This window comes from Anopheles nili, chromosome 3 (assembly GCF_943737925.1).
Source record: "Anopheles nili chromosome 3, idAnoNiliSN_F5_01, whole genome shotgun sequence".
NCBI classification, from domain to species: Eukaryota; Metazoa; Arthropoda; class Insecta; order Diptera; family Culicidae; genus Anopheles; species Anopheles nili.
In genome coordinates, this window is record NC_071292.1 from 10,297,649 (window position 1) to 10,310,436 (window position 12,788).

At 51.6% G+C, this 12,788-nt stretch overlaps 1 protein-coding gene across 1 annotated transcript; it reads left to right on the plus strand.

Annotated features, from left to right (window-relative positions):
• Positions 1 to 1,864: 1,864 nt before the first annotated feature.
• LOC128725567 (probable G-protein coupled receptor CG31760) lies at positions 1,865 to 11,826 on the plus strand. Its single transcript, XM_053819321.1, has 10 exons — positions 1,865 to 2,095; positions 5,443 to 5,629; positions 6,237 to 6,435; positions 6,510 to 6,674; positions 6,755 to 7,318; positions 7,567 to 7,975; positions 8,990 to 9,198; positions 9,482 to 9,731; positions 10,020 to 10,309; positions 11,766 to 11,826. Exons 1-10 carry the CDS (start codon positions 1,865 to 1,867, stop codon positions 11,824 to 11,826), a joined length of 2,565 nt encoding a protein of 854 aa, XP_053675296.1.
• Positions 11,827 to 12,788: the final 962 nt, after the last annotated feature.

Below are 12,788 nucleotides of genomic sequence, written 5' to 3' on the forward strand. Positions count from 1 at the left end.
CATCAAATACCATTTCGCAGTAATTTTGCTAGTACAAGACGATCTCCATACAAGCATTTTATTTTTCGCAAAGTACTCCAAAAGATTCGCTAGAAATCGTGTCACGTGTTACACTTTACAAATGGTATTGTACTTGCATACTCCATTAGCTAATTTGCAGTCGTCACAGTTGTTGATTGTGGCCTGGAATGAAAATTTTCATCATTCGTGTGTCCTCACCGGAGTAAAAAAGGTTATCACACTCGCACTTACCACTCCTTCGCAGTTTACCCAACTTTTCGTGAGTTTATTACATTTTTTCGCCGAAAGGCTCGTGCATTTATCGCAAGACGACGACTAAAATTGTGAAATTAGCCCGGCGGTGTATACGATTGATTTCCTTGAATTAAACGGGCGGACAGTACAAAGTTTGCCGCAATACTCACGTAGACTGAGATAGCGGCTTCTGTGATTGCGGCCGTGCAGAGCAGGATGGCCAGAACGAAGCACAACAGTTTCATCTCGGAGTGGTGCGAAGAACCGAGTGGCTAAATCAACTTCCAAATCAAATCGTACTCAGGCTAAACGCAAACGTTTTTATACCTCTTCTTCTTGCGGGTGTTGTCTTCATACTAGGCTAACATTACGGGGAAGGAATTTCAACCCCGCTCTTTTCATTCAAGCTGTTCAATCGGCCAATCGTACTAATGCTACATTAACAAGCTGTTCAATCAAATACGTGAAATTGCAGAACCCTACCACCGGCAAACGACCACATGTGTAACGAAATGCTCGCAAGTGCTCATTCAGTTCACAACCAGCGCGACATCAATTCGCTCCATCACAGCGCTCAAGTAGCGGTCCGCATAAAAATGCCGCCTAATTCGATTCAAGTTACGCGCACTCCGGCGTTACTCCGTCGCTTAAAACAATTTGGATAATTAAACAACCTTCTGCACGCCCCGAACGAGTTGTACTCTGCGTAGTGTTGCACATCGTGCGGAAATCCTAATGAAAACGAAACAGCAAACGTAAGCAATCCGTCCACCGGATACCTGAGCGTGTGCTCGACGACAGGAATGCTAACTATAACGCCGGCGCACGGGTGGGAACACTTTCACGGCCATTTTGTCACGTTTCGTAGCTCCATCCGTTTGGTCGGGCGCTTCTTGGGACCATCAATCTCGGCCGGTTCGCAATCTTCGCCGGCAGCATTCCAACCCCGTCCGAAGGGTGGTGGGAAAATTTAATTTATTTGCCACACTGATTAGTACGAGGACGAGCGCCTCCGGACGGAAGTCCTATCGATACTGGCAGCAACCGGCTTCCTTCGTGTCAGTGTGTGTGTGTGTGAGTGTGTTTTCGTTTTGCTTTTCTCTACCGTTAACCAACCTCGGTGAGTGGAGCGCAGAATTTCTACATCCGCATCCGGTCAGGTACGCGGCTAGTGAACCGAATGGTGGGCAAAAACCGTCCACTCGGATGACCATCGCTGGTGCGGCTAATCGTTCTGGCGTTCGGATCTCGTTCGTGTGCCATTTTCCATCCGCACACCTGCGAAGCGCCATTTTCCGAGGCACTCGCTGGTGGCATGTGCTGGTGTTTCCGCTTCATCGAGTCGCGCAATCGCATTGCTAATGCACTTTTCACTGCACTTCGCTGCATCGAAACCCACCCCGATGTCGATCGACGCCGGAAACGCTGAACGCGGTTCAAATTGCGTTACACAAAACGCTCAAGGAAGACGGGCAAATTCCATTCGACCCGTGTTTGTCTACCTATCTTATGCTCTACATCTGATTTTTCCTATTTGTTTTTGTTCATTTTTCCATAATCTTTCTCTATCTCTCTCTCTCTTCTTCGATAGGTCCCGTGACTCAGCGCGATGCATAAAATTGCGTTATGGCCCTGGTTAGCCATAGCCTGGAGATGGAGAACCGTCATTATATTGAATTTGTTAGCACAGAGCTGGTGCGCCGCCTCTGTCCCGCCAAGTGGTTCAAAAACAAACGGTGGAAGTAGCGGCATCGACGATGAGGGTGGCGGACAGGACGGGGTGCTGGGCGGGGCGCCACCACCCATCTACACCGAGCGGCACACCATCACATCGACCGAGGTAAGTCATCATCAATCATGGCGGCCCACTGTCCTGAATTATTCCGAACCGAATTAAAGCCGAATCGATCATACACGCTAATGCAACGGTAAAGCTTCCTGGTGCTTCTTTGGCAAGCAAAACAGGGTTTTACACGAGCCGATCTCGAGACTGGGTGCAACTTTCACGTCACGTCATCACCGATCTTGACGCAGATTGGCTCCCACATCCCGGAGAAAGTTCACCGACGAGGTTCCTTTCTTCAGGAACGCTCGACCGAACGTGTCAGCGTGGCACCAAACCCCATTAGGCACTTCCATTTCGACAGCTTTCGGGCACAGAAAACGCGCACGGTTGCGAGCGGAAACCATAGTGTTGATTTAATTAAAATTTTCATCCAATTCACCCAATTCCGGCGAAAGGCGTGGCTGGTTCGTTTGCGTTCTCACTCACGTGGCGTTTCGCAGTGCTGCCGCGGCGGTTTCTCACCTCGAAACAGCGCTTTTAACGCGCACGTAACGTGACGGTAGCTAAAGATGAATGCTTTTGTCTTTTCCTCGAAAGCGCACCTCTTTAAAGAGAAAGCTTTACTGGTCTCCTGAACTTGGCTGTGTTGTACTGATGCCTGAGTCTGTCGCCTTAATTCAATCTTTCGTGTTTTCGTTTCCATAACTCCATTGACATCTGCTCGCTGGAACAGTTCGAAAGGCGCAGATTATCTGCGTTATCCGTTTTGTCAAAGTGCAGTCATTTCGTAAATTATTCCAATCAATCGTACGCCGCCACCGCCGCCGCCAGGAGAAAAGGTTTCGCGTAAAAAGTTTCATCAATTCCCCGTTCGCCCTCCGTGCAGGTAATTCAAGTGGCATATTATTTCCTCCCGCACGAAACACCACCATGACGGATGGTGTAAAATAAAAGCGCACATAAATTAATCGCAGCTCGCAACCCGTGACAAAACGGCCTAACATCGTTCCCGCGGTACGCCGTAAACACTCGTAATGATATGCGCTTCCCTAATGGCGGGAGAAGCGCTTTAATAAAAAGTCATTTCAATTTACGATCCACCACAGCGATCTTCTACCGAAAAAGGAACTCCAAAAGAAAAAAACAAAGCTCCCCAACAGACACAATTCCAGCCAACAGGAACAAGCGCCCTCCCCATGGGACGAGCGCCCAAATCACTCGCACACAAACCGTGGCACATCAAAGGACTCTGTCTCGACCGGTTGCGAGCATCAGCGGTTATACGACGGACCGTTGTGCGCTTCCCGTACGCCACCACCGTGTGTTGGGAGCCTTTTTGCGAACCGGTCTGGATCCGGAATTGACTGCATTAAATATTCAAACCCCTCCCGAGCAGCACGAAACGAATGCGAAACTGTCGGCAAACACACGGGTTTTTTTTTTACCCTCCCAGCCAACGATGCCGGTGCTGGAAAGCATCCTGCGGATATCCTTGCAGCTCGTCTCGAAGGGAATCAAGGGAAGGAATTTCCGCGCCACACGTGACACGCGGAGTTTGTTTTCTGCAGTCGGCACGGAAATCGTTTCCGTTTTGTCAGCATCCTTCCATCGCTAGTTAGCACCCACGTTTGAGGGCACGTACGGAAATTAGCGCACACACACACGGGCACATATGCCCCGGGTAAGGAGGGAAGCCTTCTCGCACCGAGCCTCGTCAACCACCGGATGACGATCGTTAACCGCATCCGCTTTAAGACGCGCGAAGATGAAATCTCGCCCACTACATTCCTACCAGTCGACCCCCTAGCCGGGCGCAATCTCGTGCTTTATTAGCCCACAGCGCCAGGCAGCCAGGTTTCCCTAACGGCGAACGGACGGTGAGAGGCATCCGAAACGGATGCTAATCGATGCCTTGCGCCCGGGAGGCAAGATATTTGTGCCACTTTCCGCACAGCGCGTGCTCTCCTGGATGCGGAGGAAAAGACAAGAAAAAGCAAAAAAAAAAGCATCGGATCAGAAAAGGATATGTAACGCTGGTGGCGGTGGGGAGGGAGTCGTGATGGGGTGTCCCTTTTCTCCGCGGCCCTTCGCGCTTTATAGCGGCGTCTCCGCACACAGAACTCGATTAATATTTCATTCGACGCGTTGATTAGTTTCTGTGCGGCAAAAGTGTGCCACCCATGGAAGGGGATGGGGAAAAGGGGATGGGGGAGATTGGGAGGGGTGGTTGTGGGAGATGAGAAAATCAGCATTCCCACGGGGCATTTCAATAAACGTGCCTCGAGGGAAGTGACGCCCGGCTCCGGACCAGGCGAGAGAAGAAAGCGAAATACAAAAAAAAAGAACGAAACAAGCGATGACAAGACCGATGGAGGCGCCTGGTGGAAGTTGGGAGGCCACCCCATGTCCGCTGAATAAATCAGGCAGAAATCTCGGAAGCCACGTTGAAGGATGAGGTTAATCTCAAGCAATGTTTGCGTGTGTATATGAGTGTTTGTGTGTGTTGGGTTGGTGACATCCAATCCAAGCAAAGGAGACGTCCCGGAGCGTCCGGAATGACAAGCCTTTCGCCATTCACCGGCTGGTGGGCATTTAATCCTGAACGGCTGACACGAATCACATAGTGTGTGTGAGAGAGAGAGAGATTGAAAGAGAACGAAGATGTCAGATGCTGTCAAACTACTAATGCATCATCATAGGCCGCACCGGTGGGACTGGTAACCGCACGACCCACGGGACCATGCTGAATAAACAAACCCTGGGGAAACTGATTTGAGACAGACGGTTCGTCCCGGTTTTACTTCACCTGCAGGTGGCCAACTTTCGAGAGCTTTCCTACTTGAGAATGAGGGTCTTTTTTTTTCTCATTTTTAGAGCTCATCTTACCCTCCCGAAGTCAACGATCCTTGCTTCATTTTCCACGCTACACGGCATTCCGTCCGGGGTGGGGCTGGGTGGGAAAACAATCACTTACCCTACCTGGGATCGAGGGTGGCCACCCCGTTTTCACGACGGGAGAGGATTATTTCGCTTTCTTTTTGGAGAAATATCCCACCGAGCAGTCAACCGGTTGACAAAAAGGACGGGTTATGAATTTTAAACTATCACCTTTCAGACCGTGTCAACGTGATCAAGCGCCATATGACGCCAGCGTCCTTTCTCGCTCGTTCGGTTATGCGCCATCGGGCAAATTGTTCGGTTGGTTTGTGAAAATTCCCAAGCGTAACGTTCAACTCTCCTTGTGCACGGGTCGCGAACAGGTTCACGGTGTAAATCTCCACCCAGCGGGACGGTGTCACGTTTCCCGGCAACGATCTCCACGTCGCACACTTCAACCGGTGCTGGGCATATCAAATAAACACAAACGATAACCCCTTTTTCCATCTCACACCATTTTTCAGGAGGCCATTGAGGACTCGCTGCAAACCATTCACGACATCGCGACGGAAAACCTGGGTGCCCTCTGTCTGACGAAGTTGTACCGACCGCTCAAGGTAACGCTCAACCCAGAACGCTACACTGGCGCTCGTCAGAAAGCCGATCTGGCTGCCGTTGTCCTGCAGGATGTGGGTGTTTCACGCCACAACGGTAAGTTCGCTGTTCGATTCTTCAATTAACCGAAGAGCTGATTTTCGGTTTGTAAAAGGGGGCACAAATTTCCACGCAAACGTCCATACTAATCCCAGATGTGAGCCACGCAATCCTCGACGAAAGTGGTGTTTATTCGCGCGATGGGCTACCAATCGAAAGAGGCGCCTGTGAAACCTCGTAATGATGTTTCTCGCACACGCACTCGATGAACGAACGGACGGAAACACATTACCTCGATTGGGTTCGGCTCGCGGAAGCGTCTTGAGAGCCACCGCAGGACCACAGGACGCTTCCGGGAACTTGTTGAGCGTGCTGAGATAGCAAACAGGCCCTAGGCCCGATGATTAGTCCCGGCGAGTCCCGAACCCCTGATGAAGAGCTACGCAATCGAGCAGCCGAGCGGGAACAATTTAATTCCCACCGTAATGCTCCCACACTAATGGAGTGTTTCGGTGGTTGCGTTGCTTGCGTAAACTAAATAATTTGGTCTGCTGGTGCTGGCGCAAGGCAGCAGCGTGATTCCGGTTGTTTGTGTGCCATCGGTTAATTGAGCATTAGCCGAAACGTCAAGAGTCTTGATTGTGTGATTACGGTTTGCCCGCAGGTCTTCTGGACGCGCTAGCAAAAGGGCTGCTCTCCGATGCGTACGTCACCAGTGCCCGTATCCTGTCGATCAACGTGACGGATGGGCTGCTCACGAACTCGGTCTGGTGGAATAAAGAACCAGGCGGAATGGGTGCACCACTTCGGATCGAAGCCGAGGGTATTGCGATCGGTACCAAACCCGATCCCACTTATCCATGGTACGTAGCACGCCCAACAAAGGACCACTGGGTTCGAAGGAACGCACTCAAAATGCATTTTCCCACCCACGCAGGTTTGAGGATGAGACGTCCTCACCGGGTTTACGATCGCCCAAGTTCACACCACCTCCACCGGACATTGCATATCGCGGATGGTGGACATATCCGTACTACTCGTGTGGCCAGAAAAAGTGGATCCTGTCGTACAGCGTTGCAATCCCACCGATGGGCCGGCACGGGTAATTAACCTTTGAAATTGTCTGTCAATCGACCGGGGTACATTACCCGCGATGTTCTTCTCCTTTCTTTCGCGACACAGTATCCGCGGGTTTCTTAGCATCGACATCGACATCAGCGATCTGCAGGTGAATCAGTGCAACAACCCGAACCGCTTCGAGATCCTCAGCTACAATCAGCACCTGCGGCAGTACTACCCGTTCGTGCGTAACCTCAAGCTCGGCGAGGACGAACAGTTGCGTCAGATCGAGGCGTTCCATGGTTCGCACAAGTGCCACGTCCACAGCATGCGCTGCGAGTACCGACCAGTCGTAACCAGCGTCATCAGTGCGGCCTCACTAACCTCCAGTCCGAATGGTAGTGCCAATGGTAACGGTAGCGGTTTGTTAGCAACTGGTAACGCCCTGCAGACGGTAGTCAACGGTTGGACACGTGGTGCGTACTGGTGCCGGTGCAAGGACGGTTTCTACTCGTTCCGCCATCCCGAGGGCTTTAACGGGAGCATCATGGAGGTGGCGTACCAGGAGTACCGGGACAACATCAGCTCGTACTACAAGGACGTGTTCGTTTGCGTTCGCTGTGCACCCGGTTGCGCCACCTGTACCGGTCCGCAACCCTGTTTGGCGAGCTACAATTGGGCTTTCAGGTAGGCCACTTTCTTTATGTTGCCTTTCAAGTGACGGTAACCCATAGCAACCCGCGAGATGCTTGACATTCGACGTCAAAGATCATTTGCTGAGCTGTCAACTGTCGGTCGTTTCAAACGTCAAATTTAGCGGCGGTTCGCCGTCGTCTCCTGGGAGTAGATTTTCCGCCAACACGAGAGAGCGAGACAGCCTGTAGCTTCCTGTTAACGGTTTCCGAATTTTCTTTTCTCACTCTCCCATCATCCAGGACAACACTGCTCACCTTCTCCATCATGTGCGCCGGGTTTACCGTCGTGCTCGCACTGTACATGTATCAGCACCGGAAGGTGAAAGTGTTCAAGGTGGCCAGCCCGATCTTCCTCACCATCACGCTGCTCGGTTGTGCCTTCATGTACCTGGAGATGGCGGCCATCTTCCCCATCCTCGACACCTACTCGTGCATCGCGACCAAGTGGACGCGCCACATGGGCTTCTGCGTGACGTACACGGCGCTGCTGATGAAGACCTGGCGCGTTTCGCTTACGTACCGCGTCAAATCGGCACACAAGGTGAAGCTCACCGACAAGCAGCTGCTCCAGTGGATGGTCCCGATACTGCTGGTGATGTTCATCTACCTGGGCACCTGGACGCTGTCGGCGCCACCAACCGCCGAGAAGGTAAGCGGGCGTGTGGGATTTTCGGTTTACCGTGCGATTGAAATTTAATTCCCCAACCAGCTGGAGACCGATTACCCGCTCACTCAGGGTTGGGCCCCTCGGGGGGCGGGTTAAAATCACTAATTTACGCCACCGGCATGCAAAGTGAAACTTCCGGTAAGGCTATTATTGTTCTCGTGCAAGGGAGAGCACGGTTTTGAAAGCTCGCTGGCCTACACTCGGCCGTAGAATTGATGGAATTAAACCGGCCGTAACCCGTCCGGGCTTGGAAAAGCGAACGCCCATAACAACGCCCTCGCCGGCTGGCAAACACGTCTCGGGACTGGCGATACATTTTTAATAATCCGCTTAATTACTCCTCCGGGCAGCCATAAAATCATTATCGCCAAACTTGTTCCAGTGAAGCGATTCCGACGGATTCCCGAAGCTGGTAAGCCAAACGCCCGTTGTTGGAGCTGGTGATGGGTGTTGATGTGTTTGGGGTTGAATTTGTTTTTCCCATCCAAAGTGAGGTCGCCTTTCGTTTCGCCGTTATGCCGAAAGCTCATAAACGTGGCCGTAGGAGGGCCGTTTCGAGGCCGTATCTTAACGGCTTCTGGTTGGCCACTTGAAATGACCTCTTTTGATTTCACGATCACATTTGGGTGGTGCTCGCGCGATAAGCCATTAATAGCAGCGTGGCGCCACCAGTTGAAGGGGTGAATGGGTGAGCTCAGAAACCAGGCACGACTGTTGGTTACTCATTTCGGTGAACGTGAAGAAGCCACATTTATCTGTTGATGTTACTACGCCAAACCATCATGAAAGGTGAAATAGCTTACTTTATATTCGATTGCGTACCTGCTGCTAATTAATATTTTATCCATGTGAGAGCCGGACCCGCTCGTCGTCTACCGTTACAGGAAACATAACCACAAAATGTCCACAGGCTCCAGAGCGCCGTGCTGCTGGAAATAGAAACACTAATCCAAAATTCATGCCTCATTTTCTTTGCGCCTTCACCTGCCCCGACAGATCGAGGACCAGTACGGATTGATATTCAAGCAGTGCTCGTACAACTGGTGGGACCACAGCCTGGCCATCGGTGAGGTGCTGTTCCTTGCCTGGGGAATACGCGTCTGCTACAACGTGCGCAACGCCGAATCGCTGTACAATGAGGCGAAGCTCATCTCGTACGCCATCTACAACATCGCACTGGTCAACACGACCATGGTGGCGTTTCAGTGAGTATCGATTAGCTTTCCCACCCGGGGGCGTGAATTTTGGTCCCTTTTTTGTAAGGAAGGGAGGTTATTCATGATGTCCTTTTTTGTCACCACCATCATCACTGCCAGAAGCAGGCGGTTTGGGATGAGTGGTTTGGCTGGACTTAAGCCTCCTGATTGACCTTCCCTGCCGTGCGGCGAAACCGGCAAGCACTGCGCAAACATCTCTCTCGAAAACCCCTGCTGGTGGTTGCAGTTTTCTACGCAAAAATTAATCCCTCCCGGTGCGCTTTCCTTTCAGCTTGTTCATTTTCCCCCAGGCTGGGCCGGATATTAAATACCTGCTCGGGTTCATCCGAACGCAGCTTTCCACCTCGGTTACGATAGCGCTCGTCTTCGGTCCGAAGGTCCTGCGGATCCTGCGTGGCCAGGGTGACCAGTGGGACCAGCGGGCACGGAAACGTGGCATCACCGCGTCCTTCTCGCTCAACGGTATCGGGCTGGTACCGGAGGAAACTGCCGATCTGTACCAGGAGAACGAAGAACTGAAGGTACGTGAGGCTCCGGGCAGGCTTCTGGTTGGCGATTTCTTCGCTTATCCCACAACCAGGCGCACCATTTGCATTTTCGACACTTCGCTCTACTTAACTCTTCACTCTTTTTCTTCCCTTTTTTTCTCCTCTTTTCCTCCACCGGCTTGCAAACACACACACACACACACTCGCACATATAAACGCACCGGATAACTTCACTGTCAACCCGTTTTGCGGGCGACCGGCATCCCTTGGTCGGTCGGTTGACCCGGGATCCCCGGATTGCGGACGTTGTTTTCCCCAAAGGAAGAAATTCAGAAACTCGCTGCTCAAATTGAATTCATGAAAATTGTTCACATGGAAATGAACAATCGCCATCTGAAGCCGAAACCGGGCGGTTACTTCACCATGAAGAGCCCGCTTGGTAAATCCTTCGGTGGTGGAGCAGGCGGGGGAGGTATAGGAGGGGGCAGTGGTAGCGGTTCGCACCGGCACAAGCACCCGAAGGACGATTCGGTGAAGGAACACAGCGGCATCACGGAGGACGGACACAGCGGTACCAACAGTTGCTACTCGGGAACAGCCAACTCGATCGGGTAAGTTCTGGGGACGGTGAAACAGAGATATATAGAGGGGAATCCGTACGAGAGGGCTCCCCGAGGAGCGGGGAAGCTTCAATCCAAACAGCAACCCAGGCCGGCTGGGAATGAAATGAAAGCGCAAAGTTTTTGGGGTTCAGATTTTCTCCCGGGCCGGTTTTGTGTTGGGCGATGAAAAAGTAAATCGGTGCGATTAACATTTTTGTTTGCTACCTTCGGGTCGGATTTGGCCAGTGGCGGTGATAACTGGAAAATTATTAGCAATGTCTGGTGCGGCCGGTGTTTACTCAGGCGGCAGGATGATCGATAATCATTTCCCAAGACCAACAAGAAGTCGCATTTTTCGTGAGCTATCATTTCTGCTACGTTTTAATTAGCCTCGAACCGTTTGCGTTTCTATTCGACCATGGTTTTCGAATTCGTTTGCGTTTTTCCGCAGTGCTTGCGCACTCGTTACATAAATATAAAATTGTACCCTGCCATTGTGGTTAATAGCACGTACGCTGCCACTTGTATATTGAAAAGTACCAGGCGTCTCCATCAGTGTCACCACAATACGCAGCAATTATGAAAACATTTTCGAACAGAACTGCGAATCACTTCCCCTGCCACCAACGCTATGGATCTCGTTATTTCGCTCTAGAATCAATAAAGTTTGTTGTTGAAGTGCAAAAAAAAGCCATAAAATAACCATTTTTATGTGCAGTTACGTACAACGTACCAGGCGTCTCCATCGTGCGCTCTAAGAACAGTATGAAAACTATGGAACCATTGAACGAGACCAGAACCATGCTGCAAATGCTGCTTTCACCACAATCACCTACCACGGGACGGTTTCCACGAACAGTGCACAAATTGGCACCTGTCGCCATGAATATTCTGAACTCGTTACTCACGGGGAAGCTCGAATCAAATAACCAATTCGTACGAAACACGAATGTTTTCGAACGGTGCGATTGAGAAATGGTATTAAAATTCTGCATAATTTCAATCATCGTCACACTATGAATCCATAAATTGGCATTCTTACATGATTGCGTCGTTATTTCTTCACATTCATCCTTCAGTGCTTCGTTGTGAGGGAAAATTTTTAACGCTTTCGAATTTCGTTTCAATACTTCCTGTTCTTGACGATGGTGGAAAATTCCATCAACGGATTATGGTTTTATTTTGCGCTTTATAAGCAGTAAATTCTCTTTATAACCAGTAGCCGTTGCCGTCCCTTGGCAACTCTTGAACTTGATTGCAGACTGCTGAGCGACGCGCTTACTACCGGGTGACGTGATTTCAATCATAACACCGTGAGCCTTCCCGCACTGAAGGACATCCGGGATCCTTTGATCTCGTGAAACAATTCCCACCATGCACACCAGCAACCCAGATACCCGTTGGTTCGGTGGTCTTTGCTTACTTTTTATTTGCTTAATTTTGCTCTCTCATTCCTTCCCGCTAGCTTCACATCGCAACCGACGACCACGGCAAACAGCAACAGCGGCACGACCGAGAAGGTATGACAAGGCCCCCGAGATGGACACAGCCCGGGCGATACAACCCCTCCCCATTCGTCAACCAACTCCACCACGTGCACAGCCACAGACAGCACGAACCACCCCAGCACCAGCTACAACATCAACTACAGCGTCAGCCAACCGAGGGCGAAGCTCACCGTAGCCACCACAAAAAACGCCCCCAACCGCACCAGCATCAACAACAACAACAACGGCCAGGTTCTCCACCGCGACGAGTGCACCGTAAATAACCATCCGGCCAATCGAGCCGGCCCAAGTGGAGCTGCCGTTGGCGTGATTGCTGCTGCCGGTGCCACCGGCAACGATCACGATAACTGCAATAATAATCAAAGTAAGCCATCGGCGACGGAAACGGTGCCGATCGCGGACCCGGACGAGCACAATCGGCTGAACAACAACCACCTCGCGCCACGGATCGGGGATGGCGAAGGGCCAGCGTCCCGTTCCCCATCCACCGCACCGTCGCCGACAGCCAGTTCGGGTGGAAGTGTACCGCGAAGTGTGGAGAACCCAGGCAACGAGCCGGACACGACTGACACCAGCACGCACACCACCAGCGACACCGTCGATCAGCGTCGGCCCGTGTACGTGTGACGGCTAGCTGGGGGTGGCATTTTCCAGCCGGACCCCGGTCGACCGGTTGAGTGATGGGTGAGCCCTTACGCATAAGAACGCACCACCAGGGTACATAAATCCTTCAGCAGCAGCAACAGCAGCAGCAGCAGTACGATGGAGTGCGCATTAAATACGACCGCAAGAGGGCGCTGCCGATCCGACTCCCAAGCACGTGATAATGAAGAGAAACAAGTGACACGCTGTCGAGCGAATTACATTACCAACCATCCAGAGCCAATGGTTGCGAATTCGCGCGGTGTCTCCCATTTTTCTTGTCCAGGCCCCCCCCGGCTGGAAAAGGGCTGACGTTAACTGACGCGGTTGTTGCTTTG